General features: G+C 37.5%; 1 protein-coding gene across 1 annotated transcript in view; it reads left to right on the forward strand.

Moving 5' to 3' along the window:
• FAM114A1 (family with sequence similarity 114 member A1) overlaps nt 1–20,573 on the forward strand; it is a gene marked incomplete at its 3' end in the record, with an annotated part of 31,090 nt that extends 10,517 nt beyond the window's left edge. The window contains exons 5-15 of the mRNA XM_080634509.1: nt 2,876–2,989; nt 3,150–3,256; nt 5,020–5,154; nt 6,863–7,015; nt 8,452–8,575; nt 11,778–11,863; nt 13,027–13,194; nt 14,444–14,583; nt 15,848–15,920; nt 18,847–18,900; nt 20,472–20,573. Coding sequence (XP_080490635.1) covers nt 2,876–2,989; nt 3,150–3,256; nt 5,020–5,154; nt 6,863–7,015; nt 8,452–8,575; nt 11,778–11,863; nt 13,027–13,194; nt 14,444–14,583; nt 15,848–15,920; nt 18,847–18,900; nt 20,472–20,573 — 1,256 coding nt within the window. The remainder of the gene's footprint in view (nt 1–2,875; nt 2,990–3,149; nt 3,257–5,019; nt 5,155–6,862; nt 7,016–8,451; nt 8,576–11,777; nt 11,864–13,026; nt 13,195–14,443; nt 14,584–15,847; nt 15,921–18,846; nt 18,901–20,471) is intronic.
• Between the last annotated feature and the right edge of the window lie 1,568 nt (nt 20,574–22,141).

The following is a 22,141-nucleotide window of genomic DNA, read 5'->3' on the forward strand; positions in this document are numbered from 1 at the left end:
AATAGAAGGAAAAGAAATCATGTAGGCAAGAAAAACAAAAGCAGCAACACAGGGAAAAAGGCATGCTTTCTTCAAAAAGTATGCAGGTAATATCCACTGCATAGCTCTTCTGTCCCCACTGCCGCAGATGAGTAAATGGAGGTGTTGGAGGTGTTCCTAAGTCTACAATATCAGCTCTGTTGTGTTGCCACACCCAGTGTAACAAAACCAGTGCACTTTCATTTCAAAAATGTAGCTTCATCTCCCATAACCTCTTCTATTTCTGTGCCTTTTTAAATTACAAATAATAATCTTAATTTCTAAAACAACATGAGCTTCTGCTGTGTTTGTGCATGTACATGTATCTAACACTGCTGATATGCTTCAGTTGTGGTCTCCTGATCTCATCTAGTTTTGTTGTTGTTATCAAACATATGTGCCATCCAGCTTACTCCAGCAAAACTAGTCCTAGTTGACCTGAGGTATTTTGTTATCATTCTAGTGCATGTAACCACAGCCCTGAAAACGCTACCTATTGTAAGTCTGTAAATATCAGTACAGCAACCGTGTGCCTCCTTTTCTTGGAAGTATGAGCTTGTCTGCAGAACGATGAGAGTCAAATTATAGAATATTAAAAAAAAAAAATTTAGGTACAGGAAAAAAAAAGGAAATTAATCTGAAAATCCATAACTTTCATACACAGTTAAAAACAAATTTTTGCTTAATGTTCATAGTTATTTTTTTGTATAATTACAGGACAGTAGTATTTTATTAGCAAGTCAAGACCTCAAGAAAAATTAAGTCAATGGAAAGAATAGAACTCTTTTGCTCATTTAAAAAGTTGTGAGCAAGAGAAATGGAAAGGAATGTGATAATGGAGCATCTATTACGTGAGTTTAAAAGCACAATTAATAATTATTTAAGTGAGTCTCGAGAATATGTAGAGTAAATAAATGGCTCGATCTATTCATGCTAATATTTTCACTTAATCAATTAAAATGTGCAGAAGATTTGGATTAGATAAAGTACTACTCTGCTCTCCCGTATCTGCATTGGAACAGATTTTGCAAAAAGCCAGAAGTTATCCAGCAAAGAGTTAAATTGCTGTAGTACATAACCTGTATGTCCTGTACAATTGGACGGACTGCTACATTTTGTAAGACATGAGATAATATAGGCAAAGGTCATATTTTCTTTAAACAGGTAAAAGCACTTACCTGCCTAGTCTTTCTGTTTCAGTGTAAAACATCAGGACCCCATTTCTGTTGTACAGAAAATTACTTGTTTCTGCTTGTGTGTTCCTTAGGGGACATCTTCTTTGTTCTTTGTATTTACCTCCAGATACCCCAGTTTTCTTGTATGTGATCTTTCAGTAGTGTTGCTTCACGTATGTTTTCTGGAGTATATTTATTACTGAATTCATAGAGCACCTGATGTGCAATCCATCTGGAAATCATATAATCATAAACCTAAGCTTTCCTTCTTCCTACTCCATTTCAAATAATTTTGCTGCATTTTTCTTTGATCAGATGTTCAAAAGCATATTTGTATGTTTATGTGTATGTTTATTAGAACACTGCAGAGCACTGGCAAATGATAGCTTATTTTGCTGTAGTTAATATAACTCAGAAAAATGCTTTGAATTTTCCTAACAGAAAGTGTCCCCAGTTGTGGGAAAGTATGGACAACATTTAATTAGTTGCTGTGCTTGACTTTGTGCCTTAGATGTCTAGGTATCTGCATGAGCATCTGTATTAATGCCTTTTCTGAAATCATTTCTCTGTTAACAGTTCAGCTTAAGGTAACAAAGCAAAGAAGTATGAAATTGTCATTAATGCTTCTTACAAGTATTTAGGCAGATAGTTATTGCCCTGCTGCTAGAAGTGATAAGCTTTACATGTGATGCAGTAATAGCGTACCGAGCAAGAAAAAATCACGTAGGGTAGCTGAAGCCATTTCATTTTGTGTTGGAAAGAAATATTGCTTGCTTGGTTGGTTGTTTACTCCTTGCATCTCAGCTGATGTGCAGAAACTTACAACTAAGGAAGATGTACTAGCTGGATCATTTGTAATGAGAAAAGCATATCAGGAACATACTTGTAGACATACCCAGAGGCAATTTGAGGGTAGCAAAGCAATCCTATTCTGTCAAAACTATTCAGATATTCAGATAGAAACCCTAATAATATATATTCTATATATTGAACTAGACCATTTTAATAGAACAGAGACTTAGGGAGTTGCTATGTTAGGTAAAGGTCAGGTAAAATCTCCATGGGACATCAGCTGCCACTGGAACAGTAATTCTGTCATCTGACACCAGCAGTTTAGGAAGTATATTAAAGTAGCAGCTTTGAGGTGAGACACTTTAGAATTTGACTTCATGTGAGCAACTGAGGAGCTTAAATACTGAAATAACTTTGAGGACCTGGGTCAGTATTCCTAAAACACTTACCTAATGTAGCACCTACGCAGCAGACTGAAGAACAGATTCCTTACCTCAGCTCTGCAGTCACCCACAGACCATTAATTGTGGATTAATTGTTCCAGAGTTCTGAAAACTAAATGAGGCCAAAACTATGGCATTAGGAGGACCATCAATTTCTGTTTAAACTGCTTGCAATAGAATATTTAGCATTTTGAAAAGCAGAGAACTAAACTTACATGTGCCACTGAAACAAGTTTTGCATTTCAGATTCAGTGTCATCTGTAGGATATTTCAGCTTTATCATTTCTAGTCAGAAGAACAAGTGAATTATTAATCTATTAAAAAATTAAGCAATGGGGTAAGTTTAATAGTTACTCTGATTGTCATCATTCATGTGATATAAAAATACTAGGCACTGTTAGTAAAAAGTTTTCAAACAATATAATCTATAATATGCTTCTGCTGCAGGTCATGGGATAACAGCAGTAAAGGAAAAAGCAGGATCTACCCTAGGAATTCGTAATACAAGTTCAGCATCTTCAGAAACAGCAGAGTCTCCTGCAGCTGAAACACCGATTACACGTAAGTTCAAGTTCACTGAAATTTGACAAAACTCTTTGACATTGCCAAATTAGTGCAATTGACAGAATTTTAATGTTTTGCCCACAGAATCTAGTTTACTGTAATTTGTGACTTGTAGAGTTGAAAGTATGCTGTATGCTTGCTCTTTTCCTTTTGTTAGAAGCAGAAGATACTCTGGACCAAAGCTTTTCTGAGAATATTCCTTCTTCTCCTTCATCTGGATCTCGTGGCATGTTGTCAGCTATCACTAATGCTGTTCAGAACACAGTGAGTCGTTTTAGCTGGCCTCTCTGTTCTAGTTATTCTTCACCATTTTTCGATGCAACTTCACTGTAGATCACATTGGTTAAGTTGTAGGTCTTTGTAAAAGCAGTTGTGTTGTAAGTCTGTTTAGAGTCTCTTCCATGGCAAAATAACTGTATCAAATAATAATAAAAAACCCCATTCAGAGCAATTAAGTGTAAATTAAAAACAGAACTGAACTGTTCTACTGAAAAAAACTACTGAAAGTACAGAAGAAGTCTCAGTAAAAATATGGTCTTCTCCTAAACTATGTCAGTTTTTTCCAGTCCTTTATAAATCATTTTTGTAGTTGTGGTACCATCATCTGATTTTCTTTTACAGTTAAGTCCTTCCAGAGAAAGTTACCAGGAGATTTGCTATCATTTCTGAAGGCAGATCAAATAAGAAAATACTCTATTTGCTTATTTTAAGGCTTTTACTAAAATCTACTGTTAGTCTCTGGTCCTTACCTTCACCTCTCTCTCTAGTGCCTCATTTCATATTAGTCTTCACAGGTGGTCTGATTGTGGCCTCAGTGAGGCAAAATCTTTTGTCCATGGTTCTTCCCTATTGCACTCTCCATACATCTTCTGTGTGTTGCACTTCATCCTTTTGTGATTTTCTGTGTTGCAGCTTTTGCAAAATCCTGTACCATACTGTTTCCAAATCAATTTTTGATTTGTCATTTTCTTCCCCAACATTTTTGCACACATTATCACAGCAAATGTTTCCCTCTGACCTTTCCCGTATGGTGTTTCCCTTGAAATTTTAAGAGACTTTAAGCATTGGCTAAAAAAGCATAGAAGACTAACTCCCTATTGAGCATGTTTTACTAAGTGCAATTCCTTTATTAGTGCATATCCGCTTCACTCTGAGTGCCTCATCACTCTAATATCAAAGATTGTGGGAGCAGAGAGGGATTCCTATAGATTATTCCAAAGACTGTTGCTACATAGTCTGGAGCATTGTAGGGCTTGTGAGGGCTGAACACCAGTAAGATTACCTGAGCATTGTAGAAGATTGGAAAATAAGAGAAATGAGCTGTTATGCAGTAGCCTCTTAGAGAGGTTCCTGTACCACAGTGATGAATGTCACCAAAAAAAAAAGATAACTTAAGGTCTCAGTAAGTTGCCTGTAATGCCATTTGAGACTTTGGTAGGGTTTTCCATAATATATCAGGAGCATCTGACAGATGTATAATCAGATTGAGGTTGAAATCTTTGGCCAGTGAAAATTCTTCAGTGTACATGAAGGATTGTGAGTGAGGGCTAATGCTCATATGAAGACACAGGAAAAATTACTGTATTTCAGTAGACAGTTGCAGAGTCATTACAAACGACAAAATTTTAGAAAGCAGTTAGGTATGGCAGGATCATTCTGTTCCTGATAGACTTTGGCTCCATGTTATTCATATGTAAAATATGTTCACAAGGACTAGATGCCACTTCAGATGAAAATTAAAGTGGTATTATTCATGATTATTTTATTGGCAACAGGTGTTACATTTTCTCCAATATGAGTCTTTTAATTAACCAGAAATATTTGCATAGTTCATTTATTGAAAATGTATTCAGAACAAAAAAACCCCATAATTTAATAAATGTGTTGATCCTATTGTAAGTTAAAGCATAGAAAATCTAGGAACCTGAATGTTCAAAAACAGTGTTGGCAAAAACAATACTCTTACAGTTCATATTAGCATAAAGTGGAAAGAAAATAATTTAACCACATTCTGTTATTTTGTACAGGGGAAAAGTGTTTTATCTGGAGGCTTAGATGCTTTGGAATTTATTGGGAAGACAACTATGAATGTCCTTGCAGAAAGCGATCCTGGATTTAAGAGAACCAAAACACTAATGGCAAGAACAGTTTCTCTCTCTCAGGTTGGATGTATTTAAATGCAGCTCTGTCAATTCTTCTTCCATAATTTTAGATGCCTAAGGGAGAGGCTTTATTTATTGCAGTAGATACTGGCTAAGCTTATGGAAATAAGTATTATGCTTTATATTTGCTTCACTTTAGTTTTCTTCACAGAATCACAAAAGATAATGTAAAATCGTCTTTTCTGCATAATCACATGTGCAATAGCAGATTTTAATAAGATAGTATATGTGGTGATAAATCATTACACTCTGGAGACAGAAACAAATTGTTCATGTTTTTGTATCAGCTCTAGACAGATACCTTCCAGCATAAACATCAGTATAGTACTGTCCTTGGAAATGAGTAATACTGGAATATGATGTATGTTTCATTATGAATGAAAGCTGTGAAAAGTTATATCTTAATGTTCATCTGAACTAACAGTACCCTTACACAGTTGTGGGCATGGTAAAAACAGAATAGAAGCATAAGTGCTGTCAGTACAAAATTATTTTAGCTCTCCAGACACTGAGAGGAGGGAGGCTGTGGGAATCAATAGACATTGAAAAAACCTGTAATTTTACTACATGTTTACTTCCTTGTAGGGAGGAGTAAGATATTTTTCTTTTAATAAGATGTTTCATCTTTAGTGTTTATCATTCTGAGTGTGAACAGACTGATACTATTGTAGTAGGCCAAAAGCAAGTAACTCTTGTTAAGGCCTACAGGGTTAAAATGAACTTTTAAGGATGCCTTCCTAAACAATGTGCATGAATTCATGCATAAAATCTGAGCCAGAAAGTGACATGAATCAGTTCTCATGGAGAACGTAACACAGTGCTTCCTTCCGAGTGATTTGTACATAAAACTTTGTGAGTGATCTTTTGAAGGTGGAGACTGAAATATCTGCTATCATACCTCTTTTGTAACAAATTAATAACCGAAAACAATATCTTAGAAATTCTGAATTGCGGACTAGTGTAAGTGGAAGGAGTTTACCTGCACTCAGAGGCTTACATGTGACTTAAGATGCAGTTCAGACGTATTTACCAGCTTTACTGTAGCAAATTCATACAAGAGGCCATTTCTTACTGGGACTAGAAGGAAGGAACAGGAGATCCTATTCTGTACAGTAGTCTATCCTTCCTATACACTAATAGCAGTATATAAGAAGACCACTCTAATAAAACATCCCCCTTTGGTAGAAGTCAGACTTTACTAGGCCAATCTCTTTTGTCAGTCCTGCTGTCACATAAAACTGACTTTAGTATCTGCTAAAAATATTTTATAGGAAATATTTATGTAGGTGCGTTATTTATGCAAGTAGGTCCTAAAAATAATATTCTTCCCATTTTGTGGCCTGTGAAATGGACTACATGACTGTTTAAGGCTGTGTATGGAATTGTCCTTCTTATTTTTCTTTTGTTGTAATTGGTGGCAAAATTCATTATATGTATTGGTATCTGATGTTGCTTTTGAGGACATAAGCAAGATTATTTGATGATTAGCAATTACCACTGAGAAAAACACACAATACTACTGAAATATTTTATTAGAGAATTTCATCAAAAACGAAGTAGATATTTCAACTCTAAAATTTCACCTCTGCACGTGTGATGGAGTCCCAAATTTTATTACTTCCTAGACGTGCAGAACCAGAAAGTAATAAAACCTGTCATGCGTACAGCACTACCCATAAAACAACAGAAATTACGTGTATTTTTGCAGCTGTTGCGCGAAGCTAAAGAAAAAGAGAAACAGAGGAGGGCCCAGCAAGTTACAGTTGAAAGAACAGCCCATTATGGACTACTGTTTGATGAATTCCAAGGTTTGTCTCATCTTGAAGCTCTGGAAATCCTGTCAAATGAAAGTGAAGCTCAGGTACAGTATGCAGACAGCATAAATCAAAATGGTTGGGGAAAAAATAGATCTTTACATTAGTTTTACTCTGCAGCTGCATGTGAAATGAACAGTAAGTTTTCCATCAACTTCACAGAAAGTTGGATTGGTCCCACGGGCCAGTTTTTGGCTTCAGGAAATCAATCTAAATGCATCTAAAGTTTAACTCCAAGATTAACTCAAACAGCTTCCTAACTTAAAATCATTTTTGTTAGGATCATATTTAATGTGTATCAGCTTGGGACATTATGCAGATGTTTTCAGAATTTGCAAGGAGGTTGAAGTCTTTTGGTTTTGTATCAGGCAGGAATTGCAGACCTACTACACAAGTCCAATTCTCTGATAAATATTCCAAAAATCATACACACATGCACACATGCACGAAATACAGTACTGTAAGCTTGAGACCTATACTGACAGCCCGAAAGCCACAGGAGGAGTGCAAGGGGCTGAAGGCACCACTAATGTCCTATGTGTTTCTAATAGCAGGGACTTAAAAATATTTTTAAGCTTTTATTTTTAAAGTTTCCATTTAAAAAAGTTCCCAATGAACTCTGTAAAATGGGTAATGTTATAGGGAGGGACCAAAAAGTCCTTCACAATCTGAATCAGGTCTTCCAGCTTTGCCTTGCGTTTAACCCTGAGCATGGGCTGGACACATGAAGGAGCAGTAAGAAGTTAACGTAAGAAAATAATATCTTCCTCCAGTCTCTCTCCTGAGCCAGTCTGCACGTCTATCAAGCAAGGTCTAAAAAGAAAACCCTTGAAACAAACCCAAAAGTAACATTCTATATCAAAGGGGAGAAGGCATTTCTGTTGGCTTCCATAGGCAGAGACTGTGATCATGGGATTAACACCATGTAACTGTAGTGCAAACATACAGTGATTCAAAGAATCTCTTTCCATCCCTCTTAGGCATGCTTACCTATTAGATTTGCAGGAACTTGCAGGTCCCTGAGACATGCAAAGACCTGTCAGTACATTCTTCAGAACTGGTAGACTGTCAATAATTTTGGTTGCATTTTGAAGGAGGGGAGACAGGTTTCTTTTTCCAGCCCTTCCTGCGACTGCTCAGACTAACTGTGTACTCTGCCTGTGCTGCTTTTGCTTGCTGTCTTCATCCAAGCAATCCCCAAGTGCTTACTGCAGTTTGCAGTTACACCATAGATTTATAGTTCGAAACTAATGTTCTGGGAGAAGAGACCTGATGATCTTGCAAGGCTGGTGTAGTTTTTGTGATACTCAACAAATCTTGTAGATGAGAACTAAAAATGTGTCTACAGTGGCAGGTTTGAGCATAGTGGAAGTTTCTGTTTCCTAGCCTGTTTTGGTATCAGGCTCCAAATTAGCACTTAAGAAATGCTCTGTTTTGATGGGGAATGCTTACTTTTTCTTTCAAAATGTCCTTTCATTTACAGATTCAGTCATATTTAGCAACACTTGATGGAGAGCAGTTGGAGACTGTGAAAACTGATTTAATTGCTATAAAAGAGATCTTTGTTCCAAAGGAATCAGATGATGAAGTGGTGCAGGCACAGAAAGGTAATTAGAAATACAGAGACTTAACCATATGGATAATTGTTACTTCTGTATATAGTAATTTAAAATGCTACAATCCAGAATGTAATTTCTGATATCTAATACTCTTCATAAGGTAGTCACTAAAATTAGTATACCAGAAGTTCTGGGAGCTAATCAATGCTTCATTTTGAATTTATATGGTAATTGAACTGTGAGATGTAGAAAATATAATGTGAGGAAGTATGATATTACTTTGCTTTGTTGTCAGTGAAAGCAAAGCAAAAATAAGAAGGGAAAATAATAACCTTTTGGATAACTGAGCTTTTCTTACAGAATCCGTTTATGAAATTGTGTAATCTGAAAGTTTTTTAGCAATGCTTTTCTGTTTAGCAACTTCATCCTCACTTTGCACCCTCCCTTGCTAGATAGGGAAAAAATTAGAGTGTAATAAGGAGACTTAATAATCCTGAACTTTTTGAGGGGAAGTCACTTTGAAACATAGTGGCAACACTGCTTTCTAGGTATTGTTTGGCAAGAAATGGGGTGTGGAGTGTGAAAAATAAGTTAAGGCAACAGAAGCATGCTGTAACTATGACCTAGTGCACAGCATTGAAGGGAACAGGACTGGCATGACTGTCTGTAGATCAGCTTACAAAGGTTACAATAAAATCAGTTAGGAGCAAAATAGGTGTCTTAAACAGGTCAGGAATGTTGGCATTCCCCAGAACAGAAGGATAAAAAGTTAGCTTAAAGTCACCATAGTTCAAGTCTACAGGCCCGTGAGATCCATACCAAACCTCTTCTAGCTGATAGAAACAACCCCTTTGATCTGGTTGAGGACAGGTTTATGCCATTGAACACTATATTGTTGTGTTTCAGAAACAAAAAGATACCTCTTCTGCATTTTCATGATCTTCTCAGGGGTCCTTTGCCATTAAAACCCCCATTTTGCAAGATGGGGAGGTGTGGTTCCTCTAGCCTTCAGAAAAGTTAGAAAAGATGGAGATTAACTAATAGTGTTTGAAAATGTTGAATCTTATTTAGCCACTGAGCAGTATTTGAAAACAAGTTAATTACCACTTATTGCTAATTTATTACCAGTTTCTCATCACCCACATAATGTTATTTGTATGGCGTCAATTGCCAGTGCTATACATATTCATTTGAGAGGAAGACCGGTACTTTTGCATTCCCGTGTTTGGAAAGGGTACCCTAGACTCTCAGAATCTCATTCAGAGATGGTAGTGCTGCTTTTAGTTGCTACTCTAAACTCTTTCAGTCCTGCAGAAAGAGAAATAACTGCAGCAATCTTTAGAGGAATGTTTTGCAAAAGGATTTGGGCTTGTTCTTGGCAACCTTGAAACAGGAATTTTGAGGGTTTTTTCTTTTTGCATCTTTGCTTAACAGCCAGACAGGTACTAAATCAATATGAAAAGACAGAAAGGAAAAGACGTTTTCTGACACAAGCAGGAGAAAACCACATGCATACCCTTCTCTCTAATGTTTCCTCTTTGATTATGCAACCCTTTCATGTATTTTTCAATGCAGCTTCTTTTCCTTTCAGTTGTTTATGAAATAACGAGTGGAGAATATCTGAAAAAGTAGTTTTTCCTACACACTGAAAGCCATTAACACCAAAAATTTCATATGTGAGGTTGAGGGAGATAGGAACCAAAGTGAGTATTAAATTGAATATGCCAGTTATCAAAAATTTGGGTAAGTTATATTGATCCAGTGAACTGCTTACCAGTTTTCATCATGCTGCATTTTATAAAATGATTTGGCATTGCTTTAAGAACAAGTGAGTTCAGGGTATCCAAGAGGTGCTGTGTTGCATAACCTGAAAAATCATGTTGCCAAAATTTACTGATAAGGGCAACGAACTCTGTGCTTCTCTTTGGCCTGCCAGAATACAATCTTCTTGGCCTGTTCCCCTGTTGTTAAGAGGAAAGCTCAGTCTCTTGGTCATTGCAGGTGAGCAGTTCTTCATGCTAAATACTGATTTATTTTCTAGCACCAAAGATGTCGCTGTCCATGGCAGGGGGGTTGGAACTAGATGATCTTAAGGTCCTTTCCAACCCTAACCATTTTGTGATTTTATAGGCACTCTCTTTACAAGTAAGGGTGAGATGTCCTTTGTTCCAACAGAGTATGATCTGAGCATCAGATTCCACCACCTTTCCACGTGTTGCAAGGTATTGTGGATTGTAGACAGTTCTACCAAAATCCCTAAACTCTTTGGAGAGTAATGGCCTTCCACTTTTAAGCCCAATACTGATGACTTGCATAAATCAAATGGAATTTGCATGCCAGTTGGAAAAACTGGCCCTACCTGATAAATAAACAAAAAATAGTCAGAATACGGCAAGACATGAAATTAATTTTTGAAATAGCTAGACTTTTACGAGGCTCAGTATGGGGACTTCGACCTTTTAGTGTCATCAGACTAAAAAAATGGATTTTATATATTCCTTCAGGAAATGTTAATTAAGAATCCAAACTTAGTAAGTGCTACTGAACAGAACCAACTAAAATCCCAACTTTTAGGAACTTTGAGTGTGTTGAAATATGGCAACTGTAAGTTGTCAAAGGGATATATGTAATAATGATGAAATTCAAATACTAATGATATTTATTTTTGCTCAAAAATCTTGTGAAATAAAAGTGCAGATACTTTAAGGCTCATTACTCCAAAGCAGAACAGAAAACATTCTTCATTGAAGCAAATATCAATCTTAAAATAGAAAGAAAAGACATATCTAGGTGTGGTTTGCAGGCAGAGCAAGACAGAAGGTGTTTTCCAGTATGTTTCCTCTGAAACTTACTTGTATCTGGCTCTGCTGCAGTTTTTATTCCTTGGTTTGAAAGAATAGGTTAGTATCTTCAGTTATTTTGTGAGTCATGTATTGTCAGATAGCTAGAGATCATGCAGCTTCTTCTCCTCTTACCTGTTTTTGTGAAACTTAGTGGAATTTAGAATGGGATAGAAAGAGTAGCGGAAGAGCCGGGCTAGCATACCAGGTTTTGCAGGTATCTCTCTTGCTTGTTCTCTTCTTTGTTTGAGCATACGCATGCACACACCCACACATCCCTTTCTTTCACCACAGTCACTGTTTTTCAAGTGCCAGAGTGCCTGGGGAAACTATTTGACTTGATGTATTTGATTGTGTAAAATATTATAGTGATAACACCCTAACAGAAATTGTCTTGTTTTTTCTTGCAGCAGATATGGGGGAAGAGTTTGTCAGCATGCTCACTGAACTGCTCTTTGAATTGCACGTTGCTGCTACTCCTGACAAACTCAATAAGGTTAGCACCTGTTAAGTGAGCTGCCCTCTGTTTCTTCAACAAAGAGAGAAGGCTTTGTTCTCAAATCTGACACAGAGCAGTACCTAGCTCAGTGCAGACAGTTCAGAAAGAAAAGTACAGGAGGGTGGGACTAAAATGATGAATACGGAAAAGCTTTCAGAGGAGAAGAGATATTAGTAAGGCAATACAGTCACAGTGACTAGCTAGCACAATGGTCCCTGTTAGAAAGCCTTGACCTAGGGATATCTCAGCAGAACAGAGTTCATGAGCATGGCAGATTTGGTCTTACATACTGGGAACAAAGGTCAGGTTCAGAATTATTTTTCTTGCTCATCATGTTTATTCTTCTGAGGGACTTCTCCAGACCTTCTTAGCTGGAAGCAAAGTCTTGGCTTTATCCCATCTAGCTTCGATCATCTAGAAGTTAGACAGCTAGAAGCTAGTCACATCTCTAGTCACATTTGTACTATCAGGCCCCTTTAAAGGTGATTCACCTGCTTATCTTAGGCTCAGATGAATCTTTGTCTCTCTAGCTGCATATATAGACTGTGGATAACTAGTTTAGGCTTAAGGCATAACATATTTTAATTTAACTTCATGTTAAAAAAAAGACATCATAAATATCCTACTAACCTGAACAGTAGCCTGAAGTTGTGCAGAACTTCAAGGCTTTTTCACTTTGATCTACTTTCATGCCTGGCAAGGCAGCTGAAGATACAGTGGTTTTCTATTTCTTTTTCCTTTAAGAATTTAGTACATCTCTCTTACCTCTCCAGTATCTTTTTTTTTTTTTTTTTTCTTTTTTTATACCACCTTCTTATTTTCATTATTTTGGAAAATTATTCCTATGTAAATTCCTTTGAAAGATGCCTCCTAAAGCTGAAATATTAGTAACTTTGTTTTTAATGCCAGCTCTATGTGCTACTTAGGAGTATCGTACCTGTAGAGGACTTATCCCTGACTGATCCATCTTTAAACAGTCAGAAATGCTCCCCTCAGTTTCTTAAATATACACTTAACTGAATTCCACACAGAGGTTTGATATGTTTAAACTTCTAAATGTAAAAAGGAAGTATTAAATATATTGTAAGTTAATGTTCAGGACCATAATTTGATATTCCATATTTGAACTGAACTTTGGGGTTGGGTTCTTTGCTTGGCAGGCTAGGAAAAAAGCTCATGAGTGGCTAGAAGAAGCCACTTTTTCCACACCAGTAGACATAGAAGAGAAGCTAAAAGAAAAACCTGGAGAACCGGGTGAAGAGAGCACAGAAAAAGAAGAAAAAACTGACAGCGATAAACCAGAAATAAATAAAAACAAAACTGTGGAGGTAATTAGCTTTCAGAGGATAAGATTTATTAAGCAAATTGTTATACTTTGATAAGATTATTTATGTATCTTTGTGTGTCAGTGTTATGTGTTGTCCTTATTTTTTAAACTCATGGAAGTATTAAGAAATATTAACATATAACTACTCACTGTAAACCCAATAGGAAACTAACTTACATTAGTATTTTTACTCTTAGTCTATTCCTATAAGAAAATATCAAAGTAGCAGGTCCTCTGCTTAATGCATTGGTTTTATTTTTTTTATATCTGTGCTTTTATGTGTATGCATGTGTATGCACAACATAAAGCACAGCAAGCTGAGAGATTCTGTGGTGTAACGATGACAGCATATTGCGTTCTTTGGCACCTCTTTGTCCCAGTGACAGTACATGGAAGAAGTTCTCCAACTATTTAAACTCTTGAGCAGTTTAAATAACAAACAAACAAACCAGAAATATTCCTTAGGCAATTCACAGATGTTCATTCTCTTTAGGAAAGATAACTCTTAAGGCTAAAAGCATTGTGTCCATTTAGGTAACCCCTCTTGTTGATAAGGTTGATTTTGATTGAATATTTTACACCAAGTTACAGCAATATTAAATGTGGTTGGTATCTTTGTCAAGATTTTTTTGAATGAATTCTAATAAAGAAATTATCTCTTATGTTTTCTTACATAAAAGGCCCAAAGAAGGAGGCAGAGTTACACTCTATATGTGACTGATTTTTACGTGATTGCAAATTTCCAACTGGCATCATCTTGTGTATGCTGTAGTGCTGGGTAGAATTTTCATCATTGAGGAAAAAAGCCACTTTTTAACTGGGAATATTATCCATTTCTACTCTGAAGAGTGATATGAGGGAGGACTCAGTACTTTTCACTCCAGATGAAATTAATTAGATTAATTAGACTTAAGGGATCTTTGTATTTGTTATGACTAAGTTTAAAAGTGATATGTTAGAAAATCTGAGAGCCTGACCTAGTTCCCATTCAAATAAATAGTAGACTTGTTCTTGCTAGTTTTCAGGATGAGTATAAGGTCTGTGTTTTATAATGTGTGGATATTTAATTTTCCAGTATTGTTTGTGAGGATGACATTATAGCCGATATTATTTCACTGTGTTTGTGGCGGCATTTCCAACTGGGGCAGGGAGGGCTCCGATGTTTCAAATTCTTTCCTAGGTATATATCTATACATATAATTGTCAGTGTTGTTATTATTGGTTATATTATTTCCTGGTTTTAATTTAAGGAAATCTACATGCTGTCCATTGAAAGTCTGGCTGAGGTAACTGCTCGTTGTATTGAACAGCTTCATAAAGTAGCAGAATTAATTCTGCATGGGCAGGAAGTAGAAAAAACAGCTCAAGATCAAGCAAAAGTACTGACAAAGTGAGTAATATAAACATTTGCTTAAAACTCATGAAGGTCTGTTAAGTTTTTGGCACCTGAGGCACACTAAGTTCATGGATCAACAAACAGCACTGGCTTTAGGGGTCCTGGTGGTACATTTTCTCATGTAATCAAGTTATGTAGGCTACCTATCATTTTCTGACATGGCCAACATATGTATGTTTACAAAAACATGTCTTGTTCACAGTTTGAAAGTTGTTTCTGCTCCAGCAAGTGAAAGTACGTGCTAATTTGGGTTGCATTTCCTATTCTCTGTGCTAGCATACAGTTTGCTTTTAGAGTGTACAATGCAGTCATCTTATTTGCCAATAGAGTTTCATTATCTACGGTTTATCTGCCAAAAAATACAGAAAAGTCAGTCTGCAGCTCTAATCAAGACCACATTTGTCAGCAACTTTGCAGAAACCATGGCGAAACATACATAAATTGAAGAAGCTGGTTTATCTAGTGGGACTCAAAATTCAGATCTCAAGCTCTCTGTAGTAATCAATTCTACTGATTTCAGTGGGGTTTGACATTAAGGTGTGGTAAGCACTTGAGTTTAATAATTTAAGTAAGTAAATTATTTAAGCAAGTGTTTATCCTCAGGAATTCTAGTAACAATAGCAAAGGCCATAAGAAACACTTCAGTTTAAAACAATGTACTTGAGCAAGTATGTTTCCAAATTAGAGCTAAGGTATGGTGCACTTTGCAGGATGAAGTTCTAGGTGATTCGTTTTGTGACTGTTTAACAAAACAGTGAAAGGTCTAGGAACAGAACTACATCTCCCTGTTTGCTTATATTTTAACCGCAAGGATACTTCCTTTTTAGTACATTTAGAGTAGATACTTTATTGCTTAGATAGGAAACTTCTCACTGCTCTCATTAAAGTTTGATTTATTTCCAGTAGAATTTCTAGGAGTTGTATTGCTGCAATCATCAGGAAAACAATAGACTAGAAGTTTGGGCTTTAACAAATGGAAACATTGCCTTATCAAAAAAGACCAGCATTTGAGCCAACATGACACCAGTTTGCTGCTGTAGTCAGCCATGGATTTTTCAGCAAAGGAATATAAAAACTATATCATGACAAAGTCTACCCCAAAATATTTAAAAACTTACCAGAAGCAAAATTGCCCCTAACGTTCTTGGCTTCTAAGATGAAGTGTGTGCCTGGGACAGTCATAGGGGTTTTATCTAATGGATATTTATCTAACTGGACAAGGATATATTTTTATATCTGTCTCTCTTTTTTAAACCAGCTTAACAAATGCCATGTGCAATGAAGTTTCATCTTTATCCAAGAAGTTTTCTGATTCTGTAACAGCAGCTGGGGTAAGATAAAAGCAATTTTTTGTAGCATTTGGGCTTTTTTTAGCATAGTTCACTTCTTGAAACAGAAATTATTACCTGGGCCTGGTGGCTTTACCTGTGGTACCAGCAAAATGGGCACTTCTTTCCTCAGATCAAGAACACAGAGCATTTTTACAGCAAATTCCCAGTTGCAGAGAGTTTATAAGCCTCAATAGACTGCAGTGTGTCCTCTGCCTTCTAAAAACTCTCATTTTTCCTGATTACCACTCAGAAACTCTTACCTTCTTGTACTGGAAGGGCCCCACATTTGAAGTCCCACAGCTTGATGATATTTTCTTCTCCTACTCAGCCTATCACTTTTGAATACATTTGTGTAATAGTCATTAACAGATTCCAGCACCTTAAGATGGCTTCATTAGCCTTTGCTAATTCCCCTGTACTAGGGCCGCTTGTTTTCAAATGGTTTAAGAGATTAGAAAATCTCTTTGATTGCCCATCTTAAAAAAACAAAACCAAACCACTCCGTCTTATATCTCAAGATACTTCATTTAGGAACATCCATTTATATGTGAACAGCTTTGCTAGAAATAGTATCCTGCCTTTCAAGACGTTTCAAAGATGAGTGACGGATATCTGGGTATTTTAGCAGGATCCAGAGGGAAAAACTATGCTGTTGCTGAAATTGTTCTGTAAACATCGGAGAAAAACAAACTCTGGCTCTTCTGATTACTCCATGAAAATGTGAAAGTACATCAAAGGAAATTTTCCCAGCTCTCCCATAAACTCTTCCAGCACATCTCTGAGCATTTTTTTCAGAGTTATTTGTGGAGAATATGATTTATTGGGTTGCTTTTATTCTGAATAATTTACATTCCTTCCCATTACTCTGGAAGAAACTGCTTATTTTGCATTTTAGGATTGTATTTTAGCATATCTTTCTGTGACAGTTGCAATAAGTACATGCATAGACATATAAAAATAAATTGCTTATGAAATATTAAGCTGGTCTAGCTCAGAAAATTGGAGCCTAAAGCTTTTGCTAGCATTGCACTGGGGTTTGTTCTTGTCAACTCTGTACTGAATTTTCAGTTTTAGGACCAGATGGTTTTTGTGGACATCTGTGTGAACACAAAATAGATTGAGCACAAAGACATTTTCCACTGCTAAAATACTCTCTAGAAGATACTTTTAGAAGGGCAGTCTGGTGATCTTCATGTGCTGTCCCATCCCTGTAAGCTTTTGGAGGAAGATATGGGCCTTCTGCTCATCAGGATCAGTAGGAAAGCAAGGAGCACCTGTCACACTGTAGGACTGTAGAAAACCCACTTCTTCCTGCATGTCCCAGGGTTTCAACTTCCTCCTTAGCCTGCCAACAGCACCCAGGTTTCCAAACACATTCCAGTATCCTGCAAAGTGCAGTGACTTGTGAGAAACTGAGAAATGGCTTAGAATGGGAAGTACTGTTTTTTTCAAACATAATGCCATCCTTATGGCTGTGTAATAGAGGCAGTAGCTGTAGTGGTGGTTGTACACATAATCTATAGTGTTGGCAATATTGCTGAGTGAGTAGTAATGCAGAAGTAAGAAATAACAGCTTTGCTTGCTACGCAAGATTTCTTTCAAACTTCAACTTATTGATTCATACAATCAATAGTATTTAATTGATGCTGCTCTCTATCTGTTTCAGTTTATTGACAATCAACTAAACAGTGCACTTCATAATGGATTTTCTAATAACTGAAATTAGAATTGCTCTTTTTTTCTCTAACCATCTTCCCTTTGATTCTGCAATCTTTCTCCAAGCTAAAATTAAGGTGTTTCATGTTTCTTTAGATCTGTAATATGAAACCTACAAGGTTGTAAGGAAATCCTTCAGTTAAATTAATTAGCATTGTGTTTCCTTTGCTCTAGTAAAGCCCACTGTTTGGTATTGAAAGAAAGCAGATCTTGCTGGAGCTGGAGGTTACTGTCTTTCAAAAAAAAAAACAGTGGAAATAAAGAAAGGAACAAACTTTTGCCATTTAAAAAAGCTGAGAAGTTGATGAATCCTGGTTTCCTAGCCTCTAATAGTATTACTGCTCATTCTACATACATTGTACATACCTTACAGGCAGGTGTCAAGAGGATGGGGCTGGACTCTATTCTATGGTTCCCAGCGACAGGATAAGGGGCAACAGGCACAACCTGAAACACAGGAAGTTTCATCTGAATATAAGGAAAACCTTCTTTATGTTGAGGGTGGCATAGCCCTGGAACAGGCTGCCCAGAGAGGTTGTAGAGTCTCCTCTGTAGATACTCAGATCCCTCCTGAACAAGATCCTGTGTAATCTGTTTTAGCAGGGGGTTGGACTCCCCAGACATTCTGTGATTCTGTGTACCCATTGTTATTCCTATCTGGTGGTTGAGAAAAAGGCTATGTTTACTGGCCAGCCTGCACTGTCCAGCTCAACATACACTGCTTCCAGTTTGGGGATCTGAGTTCCACATGTTTTTCCTCCTGTAAGGGAGCTGCTCTGGGCCTTTCATTTCCTCCTAACCACAGATATTTGTGAAACTCCTGACCTGGATTTTTCCTTCTTGTTTCCTTGAAAATTAAAAAATTTTGGGGGAGTTGAAAAGGTCACTGGCAGACACATGGACAGATAATGTCACATAAATCTCACATCCATAAGAAACCAGGCAATTTCAAACTCCATGAATTAATAAAAAAGTAAACCCCTCAGCCTGTTTTAGTTCATTGTACTCAGTGATAGAAATATGCAGGGACTACTGAATTGTGTATGAAATGTAGATGTGGTTATCAGGAATACTATGATAAACAGCATGAATAAGAATCAAGGTGAAGCAAGACCTCTATAGAATTCATAAAACCACTACTCAGATATCAGTATATTTCTGTTAAATGTATTTTGTTTCCTGGCATTTCATTCTATTTTCCGGTTTACAGAGCAGTATGAAGGCAGAGGTTCTTAACCCCATCATCAACAGTGTGCTATTAGAGGTAAGCCTTCACTTATTTCATGTTGGGAAATGTTCTAGTAATATGATTTTGAAATGAAACAGTCACATTTGTATCTGAAGAAAGAACTATATAAACAGTAATGACAATATAATTCTGGCTGTTCAGTGCTAGCTCATACAGCTCTTGATTTTGTGTTTAGCCTCTCCCACAAATACTATAGTAGTAATATTGGAGATATTTCATTTAGGAACATCATTTTAGTGAGGATTCTAACGAACTGTATGACTAAAGTGAGACTGGCCAGCTCTGAAATTCTGCTGCTGTCAGAGCTCAGCAGATACTTCGTGATGTGCTGTTTAGCCCTTTTCTAACCTATTCACAAGTTGCCTGGAATAAGTGTGTTCTTACTGTTCTATTACCTACTTCAAGTATTGCAAAGTATTTCTGATTCACAGATAGTTTCAGGCTATTCTTTTGTTTAAAATTTGTGTTGCAGGTGTGCTACAGTGCTTCCCATCCACGGGTATTTAGATTTCTACAGAGTCACAATCTAGCAGCAGAGCAGGCTTTGGTCAGCACAGGGATAACCATGTGTCAGACATCACCACAGTGTTCATGAGTGATTTAGTTTATTAGATGCCATGATCTATGAGTGACCTCTTCTATTAGACACATCAGAAAAGCACAGTGAGTAAAATGTGCCTCAGTTTTACTGAGAAGAGAGGTCAAGAGAGAGTAATATGCCCTTGAAGTGCTAAAATGTGTATTATCTGCAGCACAAATTCTTTTAACTCTGCTAATTAGATCACACTTCTCTTCAAACATAAATAAACATGAAGTAGTGACTACAGATTGTCATTCTGTATCTAATAGCTGTGTTCCCTTAACAATGAGGATAAGATTGTTCTACAATAAGCGATTTTGCATTGAATTAACATTACCTTTAAGAAAAAACATGGAAAGTTGAATAGAGCTGTAGCAAGGATTACTATGGGGTTCTTGTTACAGGGTAAATTTGCTGTTGCAGCTGACATATTTTTCTGCAAAATCTTGGAGTGTCCAGAATTGTGGGATATGATGTTTTGTGCTTCTTACATCTCATATTTGTATACAAATGTGTATTAGTACAGCCTGGGGTCATGGGAAATTACAAATGGCTAAACTGCTATGTTCAGTAGTAGAAATGCCAAAAATAGCACTATGTGTTAAAACCAGTACAATAATTCAAACTTAATTTTAGTAATACTTCTTCCACCTACAGGAAATTCAAACCTAGTTCTGTTGATGGAGAGACTAACTGGTTTGTGTTTAAAAAATCAAATCTACTTCTGAACACTGGCATTTTATTCTCCTCACATTGCAAACAAAACTGTCCAAGAGTTCAAACTGAGGGGAAATCAGATTTTTATGTAGTGATTCAGACTATCCTTTATAGCTGTAAATTGTTGTAGTTTATCAGTTTTGTTATCTGAAGAGTCTAAAATCTTGTGTGAATCCATATGCTAATGTGGCATGATGCTGATGTAAAACAAAAAACAATGTAATTTAAAACGTGATTCCTGAAGTACATGACAACTCTGCTGATGAACCACATTTTCTCTCCCCATTAGGGCTGCAACAGTACTACTTATATTCAGGATGCTTTCCAGCTATTGCTTCCAGTTCTGCAAATTTCCCATATCCAGACAAGTTGTTTGAAAGCACACGAGTGACAGTTTCCCAGCAGCTGTCACCATTGGGCTTAACAGAAACCACAGACCTGATGCCTTTTAATGTATGCAGGTAGAAGAGATGGTACAGGAGATGTCTGGCCGCTTCGAGTCCTTTGAAGACCCTAAATGCAATTTTGCACATACAGTATTGAGCAACACTTTAAAACTCGTCAGACTTTTAAACTTCAGAAGTAGTTAGTAAAGTGAGTAATTTCTTTTCCATTAGAGTATATCCTTTGCAGGAATTTAAAATTGAGTTTTTTGATATTAGCATTGACATAAACACAGTTTCTAAAAGTTGACCCTTTCAGTTGTGTTCCATGTATGAAGTGACTTGGAATGTAAAGTTGTTTAAAACATTTCAGCCCAAATGACCATTTCTGTTGTTTGCATCCTGTCAGATAGAATAGAACAGAATCATAGAATCATAGAACAGTTAGGGTTGGAAAGGACCTTAAGATCATCTAGTTCCAACCCCCCTGCCAGGGGCAGGGACACCTCATGCTAAACCATGCCACCCAAGGCCTCATCCAACCTGGCCTTGAAGACCACCAAGGATGAAGCATTCACAACCTCCCTGGGCAACCCATTCCAGTGCCTCACCACCCTCACAGTAAAGAATTTCTTCCTTATATCCAATCTAAACTTCCCCTGTTTAAGTTTTAACCCGTTACCACTTGTCCTGTCACTACAGTCCCTGATGAAGAGTCCATCCCCAGCATCCTTGTAGGCCCCCTTCAGATACTGGAAGGCTGCTATGAGGTCTCCACGCAGCCTTCTCTTCTCCAGGCTGAACAGCCCCAACTTTCTCAGCCTGTTTTCATACAGGAGGTGCTCCAGTCCCCTGATCATCCTCGTGGCCCTCCTCTGGACTTGTTCCAACAGTTCCATGTCCTTTTTATGTTGAGGACACCAGAACTGCACACAATACTCCAAGTGAGGTGTCAGGAGAGCAGAGTAGAGGGGCAGGATCACCTCCTTCGACTTCCTGGTCACGCTCTTCTTGATGCAGCCCAGGATACGGTTGGCTTTCTGGGCTGTGAGCGCACACTGAAGCCGGCTCATGTTCATTTTCTCATCGACCAACACCCCCAAGTCCTTCTCCTCAGGGCTGCTCTGAATCTCTTCTCTGCCCAACCTGTAGCTGTGCTTGGGATTGCTCTGACCCAGGTGTAGGACCTTGCACTTGGCATGGTTAAACTTCATAAGGTTGGCATCAGCCCACCTCACAAGCGTGTCGAGGTCCCTCTGGATGGCATTCCCTTCCCTCCAGCGTATCAACCGAACCACACAGCTTGGTGTCATCGGCAAACTTGCTGAGGGCACACTCAATCCCACTGTCCATATCACCAACAAAGACGTTGAACAAGACCGGTCCCAACACCAATCCCTGAGGGACACCACTTGTTACCGGTCTCTGGCCGGACATTGAGCCATTGACCACAACTCTTTGTGTGTGGCCATCCAGCCAGTTCTTTATCCACCGAGTGGTTCACCCATCAAATTGGTGTCTCTCCAATTTAGAGACAAGGATGTCGTGTGGGACAGTGTCGAAGGCTTTGCACAAG

The sequence above is a fragment of the Psittacula echo genome (genome assembly GCF_963264785.1).
Source record: "Psittacula echo genome assembly, chromosome: 1".
NCBI classification, from domain to species: Eukaryota; Metazoa; Chordata; class Aves; order Psittaciformes; family Psittacidae; genus Psittacula; species Psittacula echo.